At 38.6% G+C, this 7,889-nt stretch overlaps 1 protein-coding gene across 1 annotated transcript; it reads right to left on the minus strand.

Annotated features, from left to right (window-relative positions):
• Positions 1-440: 440 nt before the first annotated feature.
• On the minus strand, positions 441-3,668 carry LOC127968978 (neurogenic differentiation factor 2-like). The gene is made up of 2 exons (XM_052570490.1): positions 3,324-3,668; positions 441-1,818 (listed from the first exon to the last, which is right to left on the minus strand). The coding sequence occupies exon 2, from the start codon at positions 1,806-1,808 to the stop codon at positions 723-725; it is 1,086 nt and encodes a 361-aa protein (XP_052426450.1). The 5' UTR covers positions 1,809-1,818; positions 3,324-3,668; the 3' UTR covers positions 441-722.
• Between the last annotated feature and the right edge of the window lie 4,221 nt (positions 3,669-7,889).

Consider the following 7,889-nt stretch of genomic DNA (forward strand, 5'->3'; position numbering starts at 1 on the left):
TCTCAAACTTCTGTAGATATCTTTTGAGTGTGTGTGGGGAGGATTTTATCTTTAATATCTACAAATAATGATGCGTCTTATTTTAATTCGTCCTTCAACCGCTTTGCATTTTATTTTACAGGCACTATTGTAATTTATTTAAGTTATACAATTATATAACTACATAATTAGACGGATAGTGATATTTTGAAATTGCAGCTGTCGACTTCAAAAATACATTAGAATACCTCTTTGTGATATGAAAAATAGTTTACAGTTTCATTCATATGATTTTTATTTATTTATTTTTATTATTATGTTTTATTATTATTATTATTATTATTTCGATTTCATTATTTGTGAAACTTTACTGGGTGTAGACCTACTCATGAACTTGTTTATTCTTGAATTAGTTGGTATATAAAAGTAAAAAAAATCTGCCTGACCAATTACAGCCCCAGTTGATTCTGGAACATTATGCGTCTTTATTTATTTGATCATGAAACTTCATTTAACAATCTTGTTCATTTCACTTTTTTTTGTCTTGAGTTATTACATAATATATTCATTATGGTTCAAACATAATATTTTAGTGGTTGGATTCATTCAATTATTTTATACATATTTTGTCCATTAGTGTTCATTATGGAATTATTATAAGGTTTTGATCGTGGAAATGTCTTTTTATTTTCCATGTCTTTTTATTTATTTAATTTTTTCATTAACACGGAAAAATCACCAAGCTAATTGTGGAAAAAGGTGTTGAGTTCCTCATATGCAGGCACTCGATCGTGGTGCACGTGTACATCGTGAAACGGTGGAAGGCTCTCTGAGTGAGCGCTGCGAGTTCCTGATGGGCCGTAAGCAAGACCATGAGCAGCAGAGGAACGTGAGCCATGCAGATTGGTGTAATGCACCGAATATTGATAACCTCTTTCCGCGTCTGGTGACAGTGACTCTTGTTGTCTTAAAGCAAAGTTACCATTTACACACACTGGAGGGCTGTGGCGACTCTCATAATCTGGACTGTTGTATTCTGGTGACGTGTCTTCGGTGTACAGAGCCTCGTAGGCCGAACAGAAAGAGTTATTTCGGAGGTTATGTGCACTGGATCCTGACTGACAGTCTGTGCTTGATAGACGGGAGCATTGGTATGGATATGCATGCATAGAGAATGACGGGTTAGGCACGTGAAAGCGCGGTCCCTCTTGACATTGTTCCGTTAGAAAATTCCTTGAGTTAAGCTGGAGGCACCCAGCTACCAGATTGGTCGTGGGTTGGGAGAGGCCTTTGCACAGTGTCTGTACATACGAAACCACATCTGGTCTCTTCCCATTGCGCAAGATTTCTGAAAGCGCCCAAATGTAGTTCTTTGCTAACCTTAGAGTTTCAATTTTGGAGAGTTTCTGAGTTTTTGAATAGCATGGTACAACCTTGCGTAGATTGTCCAATGCTGAATTTAGATCGTGCATGCGCGTGCGCTCTCTGGCGTTTGCTTTTTGGCGGCGAACTTTTGTGCGCTCTAACCTAGCCGGTGTCATTTTGCGTTTTTTTGGCCCACGTTTTTTGGGCATGTCTTCGTCCCCATCATCTCCACAATCATCTTCATCAACATCCTCATCATCGTCGTCCTCCCCTCCAATTTCCGACTGAGCCCGGCTGCTCCCGTCTTTCACATCGCCCTCTTCCAAGTCCTCGTCGCCTAGGCGACAGCGCTCCTGCCCCTCGTCCTTGATTTTGTAGTCCTCGCTCCCGCTGTCATCCACCCAGCCCCCGAACTTCTGCATGTTCGGAAGCAGTGAAGGTTCGTTGAATAATCTAGTCAACATGGCAGCGACACTGAAACATAAAAAAAAAAAAAAAAACGTTTTAATTATTAAAATCTGCTGTCCAAACTGTGCAGCTACAGCAAAAATGTGGTTTGAAATAATAATGACCTCAGCGAAATGTAAAGCTAATGTTCTTTGCCATTAGAGATATAAATAAGAATTGTTTAAAAATGTAGTTTTTACTGTTACCTGATGAAAAGAACTATTTTAAAAACAAAGACTAAAAATGTCATTGATGTGGGATCGGTTTAGTAAAATCAGGATGTCATAATTTTCATAAAGAGAGTATCTTGGGAGACGACTATAAAATAGAAGCCTACATGAATTCAGGAAAATAGACAGCGGTTAACCCCTTCACCCTTTAATTCTTCATTCTGGCGGAATTCCAGCAAATTATTTTAAACACCGATAGCATAAAAGGGAAGAAAAAACGAAAGAAGAGCTGTAACAGCAAAGTCAGTCTAATATTTAATTGTAATACGATTTTATTTATGACCACAGTAGACATTTCCCGGCTTCCTCTTGAGGGTGGGATCCCTGAAATGCAACCCATGAATGGGTTCTAAAACTACTCACGCTCTAACTCCCCTCCTTTTCATTCTCATCTTGTTAGATAACTGTAGTGTAAATAATAATAATAATAATCCAAAAACTAAGATAATTAGATAATTTTACTGGAAGTATAAACATCAATAATAAAAATGTTATGCAATATAAACTGTCACTCACAATTTAATTGAAAATAAATGAATTAATCTGACTGGTTAATTCTTGAAATTCCTGACTGCTTTTGTCTTGAAAATGCTTTCTAATGAATAAGACTTTTTAAAATTTATTATGCTATATAAGCTATTGTTATGTGACATTTTTGGTAGCAATGCCTGCATACAGTTAAAATATGGACGTTCACAGTATACTCACTGATTACCCCCCCCCCCCATTTTTTTATTTTGATAATTATTTTAATAATTATTAGTAGCTTGATATAAATCATCTCAGCAAAATCGTTGAAAAATACAAAGAGGCAACTAAACAGATTTACCAGTTGAAAATGTTTTTAAATGGTTTAAATATTTTCTCTCTCGCTCAACATAATAATAATACGTCACAACACTACCCGCTAATCAGTCTCATAAATGTTTTATGAAATGTGTCTGAATACTCAGAATTCGCGTATTACTGTAGCCATTTTGATATAACATAACGTCGACCTAAATGTTCGTTCTCATATGTAGGCTAACATACGGCTGATTTAATTATAACGCATGATAGGTAGGCTTTAGAAAAAAAAAAAGAAAAAAAAAAAAAAAAATATATATATATATATATATATATATATATATATATATATATATATATATATATAACAGCACAGGTGAATGATAAAACTCTTTAATAGAAAAAACGCATAACAAATTAATTAAACCACCATCAGTTGACACATCTTCTTTTAGATAATTATTATAATTTGTTATGATTATATATTATATATTATGTCGCGTTCGAAAAACTCACCTTGTGTATGGTGCTCTACGGGTGAGGGCGTTTACGTCAACACCATCTTCATGCTAGCTGCCTACTACACTAAGAATAATAATAATAAGAAAAGCTCAATTGTCTGTGATCCGGTACGAGTTATCCTTTCTCCGGTCTGCAGAGAAGCGGTGTGGCATTCCTATCAGGCAGCGTAGATACCTGCTCTGATGCCAGGCCATATGGTGGGCACGTCACTGGCAGGAGCCATCACATGAGAGCGGGTGATTGACACGCGCTCGCATTCGTAGAGATTGCCTTCCCAAGGGAAGAGGAGCCCGCCATCTGTCGCTGCTGCTGCTCACGTACCTCACTAAAGTGTACACGCTTGCATAAAAACTACACCTACAAAGTGCACACAGATATTCTCAGATACACATGGGGTAAGGGAATTTGGTGAATCGGAATCACTGAAAACACAGTTTAATTGTTCATCACAACTTATTTGTGTACAATTACAAACCACGTATGTGTTTACGTCGTGTGTGCATGTTGTTTATCGTTGACTTTTTTTTTTTATTGAATATGGCAATCTATTTTAAACCGTAAATACAAGTGATTTTTAAATAGCAGCTTACTTATAATCGTGTATGTTCCATATTTAGTTTCCAAAATGTTATGTTGTTGCAAGTTTGTGTGTTGGTGTGTTATATGTAAAACATGTTCAATCAAGTCTCATTGTTAAACATATTTGAATTTGTTTGTGACAGACTCATGTAAAATTAGCCTGGTAATACCAGACTCTGCTACTTCACTTTGCTTTGTAGACAGAGTCTGGAATGGCATAATAGAGAAGTGTTTTCTCTCTTGCTAGGGGGCGCTTGTCTGAAGTTTAAAATCATTGGTTACCCGTAAGCCAATCAGATACGTTTAGTTATGACATATGTTATGCGCCTGTACAGCCACATCTAAGCACATACATCATGCATCGAACTCAAATCTATGATTGAACTTCCACTGTAAACCTGTTGTAAACACATGATGATGCGAGCGAAATACCGGAGTGAACATGGCTGTTAACGACTTTCTACGTATCTACGTCACGGCTCTCAGCCCGCCCTCTGTTCGTTGATTGGCCCGGCTGTTTCCAGACCGGTGGCAAACAGAAAGCTCTGACGCTGTATCAGACTGAGTACAGAAGCGAAATGAAATTGAGCGGAAGTAGGAAGTCTGACGTAGTCAGGCTAATGTAAAATACCCGATAATCAGAAACCCAGTCAATGCCATTGACCTGGCCAGCTCATCCAGGGCTGCTTTTCCCAAAAGCATCGTAAGTAGTGCTGGACTGGTAATCTGGCATACAGAGCATTTTCCCGGTTGGCTGACAGAATTTTTTCCCTCTCCAATGGGTCTATCATATAGGGACAGCGGCCCATCACAAAGCACTAGACGGAGTAAGGGATCTTGCTCTGCCTATGTAAATATCACTTCACCTCTCTTCCACCTTCCTTTGTGAAAGTGAAATGGTGGTACTGAAAAGCTCTGGTAAAAGTAGCTTAAAAATTTGTAGGCAGATGGCAAAAATTTGCCTCGTCATTGGCAGTTCTGAATGTACACGGCAGCGTTATCAAAAACAAGCTTGTTCTGCTGTGAGTAATGTGGGCCAAAGGGACAGGCAGAAGAAGGAAAGGACAGGAATTTAATCGGTAAGGAGCTTGTTAAAAGGGGCTTGCATGAATGGGAAACAGAGGAATCTATCCTGACCTAATGTGTGTGTGCGCGCCATGAGTGTAGAATACATAAACACCTTTTAATAAAATGAAAATTTAACCCTTGGGCTTTTTTTGGCCAAGTAAAGTGTGTTCACAGAGGTTTCAATGGGCCAAATAAATATAGATTTTAATATTGCCTGACGTTTTGTTCTTATCCAAAACAATGTGATGGGATAGGCTATTCATACACCATTTTTTGTTTTGTGAGTTTGCAAAATATTCAAATACTTAACTTTAAGTATTAAATATACCATTTGCGCATGAAGTACTCTATAGTACTCTTTACTCAAAAAACACAGTCTATTTGTTTCCTCCTTCCTTTCTGCAGCCTCTCATATAGACTATTGCATGTTGTAATGTGACTGATTTAATGTGTTGTTTCTTTGTTATCAAACATTCAAATATATAAAGTCAGTAATCAACTTTAGTCAGTTAAAAACCTCATGATCATGAAACGTTTACAATTAAGTTTTTCAACAACGCACCCAAATACAGTAACAGCAATAATGCGCATACGAGGATTTAAGTCTTGAAGATGGAGTTCAGTATCATCAGCTGCTCTACTCGTGTCCATGTTCTGTTTACTACAAACTCAATTTGTGAATGTGTCATCATTAACTATAAATACAGTACAGATATTTCATAAATCATCCCTTATTAAACATAGAGTCTTAAATATTGTCCAACTTCCCTGAAAACCCATTTTGGCCTATACATTATCTACAGTATACAGATTAGAAACATTCATCTTAAAAAAAAAAAACAAATAATAATAATAAAAAAAGCAAAATAAAATATTCATTTTATCACACTTTCGGATGTTTAACAAAATACTTTACATGCATGCACAGTATCATCAGTATAGCCTAACCTAAATAGCCTAACCTAAAAGAACGACTTGTGGATTGATGTGAATGCCAACAAATGGGAATAGTGCTCAGAATGCTTGAGGATTAAATTATGTTTTATTAACAAGGTTCGGGAGGAGAGCTCTGTGATGCCACGGCCTGACCTTGCCTCTACACTCTACCGGCATCACTTCCAATTTTCCTCAGCATCTGCTTATCTTTGGTCGTGCCTACAATTCCTCCAATCAGTAAGTTGACTGTATTTAAGTCTGAGACAAACCCTGATTAATTCTGATGCTCAGTCCTCGCAAAGGTAAACAAGCGGATCTGTATGATAAGTTATTTGTCTCCCAGCAATCAGCCAACCCCACTCCTAAATCCATAACAGCAGGCCAATATATTGAGCAAAGATCGCAAGGCTCCAAACTCGCCTCGCTCCATTGCCCCACATCGAACAAAACCCAGCTGTCCCTAAGCACTGGGTTGCAGTGGCAGGCTTCCAACGAACGAGCCTCACCGTATCTCACGGTGAGATCACCTGATCTCACCATAGCAAAGCCCCACTGGTTTCCCGCTTTGACTCAACCTTTTTACGGCGGCTCTTCAGTCCCCAGCATTATATGCAGCCGGGCAACAAGCCCTTGCACTGCCGGCACAGGCCGTGTTGCAAATACATTTTTAGGTAAAGTTGCTAAATTGGCAACAAAGCAGGTTTCAGTTTCCCACCCCAAGCCACAGAGGTCACTATTAAGCAGGAGGAGGCTGCCTCCGCTGACAATTGCGGCCCCTGCTCATCTCCCACACAGCTCTCTTCTTCATTTAAAATCACAATTCTTTTTATAGCAATATCGCTGCCCGTTCCACCAAATGCTGTTGCCTTGGAGAAACCTCCAATGGTTCACAACATCCGGGCACTAATCCTGAGCAGTGCAGCGATTGTTTACCTACCAAGTAGCAGACTGCAAACGCGTCCTGTGTGAAAGCACATCGAGTCCGTGCTGCACCACATAATGCACACGGACTGTGAAACAGGCGTGAGCAGGGCCGGTAGCTGGGGTCAGCGGGGCCCCGGTGAAGGTTTTAAATTGTTTAATTTGTATGTTAGTTTATTGTTATTTATTTGTGCTATTGACACAATGTTTAAGTTTTTTTTTTTTCACGTTTTTAGGTGTCAAGGTACAGAAACCAAATAATTAAATGTAAAATAGCACTGGATAGTCTTCAATGTAAAAATGAAATATAGAATCCAACCTACATTTATTCAGACACCTTCAAGATTTCTCACGTTACAGTTTTGCTATATATATCCAGAATTATGTCTTACTGTTTTACTATATGTATTACTGTTAAAACTACAAAGTAATTCAGTCAAGAGCAGTGAGTGATTTTCGTTTTCATTTTCTTGGATTAACATTACAGCAGCTAGTAGCTAAATTAGGCGCGTTCACTTTAAAAGACGATGAACGCATCCAATATAATACACATCCCATTTTTTTCCTCAACTGTTTACTTTCACTTAAGAAATAACTGACAGTTTTTTCGAACATAATTTCAAAGGAGGATATTTTGATATTTTGTATGTTTTTGTCGACACAAGAGCAAAAATAAGCAATTAAGCAATAAGCAATACTGAATTGGGCTCTTTCACATCTTTTTATTTGTTCAAACTGCGATTTGTATTTGTTCGTTCAGGTGTAGGAAAACTTCGCAGAAGAAAGCTCGGTTCAGTGTTGCTGTCTGTGATATGCGTCTCTGCGTGCGCACCGAACACAGCGCATGAGTAACCAGCTACTCTGTTCAGCTTTTTCGCGTCTTGTTTGAATGATTGTGACAAATGGGGCAGGGCCGAGAGACGTGTGAACAGGAGCGAGGCCGGTGGAGTGATTGGAAATGAGCGACACCTGCTCGACCCACCGGTCTCGAGTCCCACGGAGGAGATGGAGGGATATAAAATTGGAGCGACGACAGTGACGGACGAGAGTGGACCA

The sequence above is a fragment of the Carassius gibelio genome, chromosome B12, assembly GCF_023724105.1.
Source record: "Carassius gibelio isolate Cgi1373 ecotype wild population from Czech Republic chromosome B12, carGib1.2-hapl.c, whole genome shotgun sequence".
NCBI lineage: Eukaryota > Metazoa > Chordata > Actinopteri > Cypriniformes > Cyprinidae > Carassius > Carassius gibelio.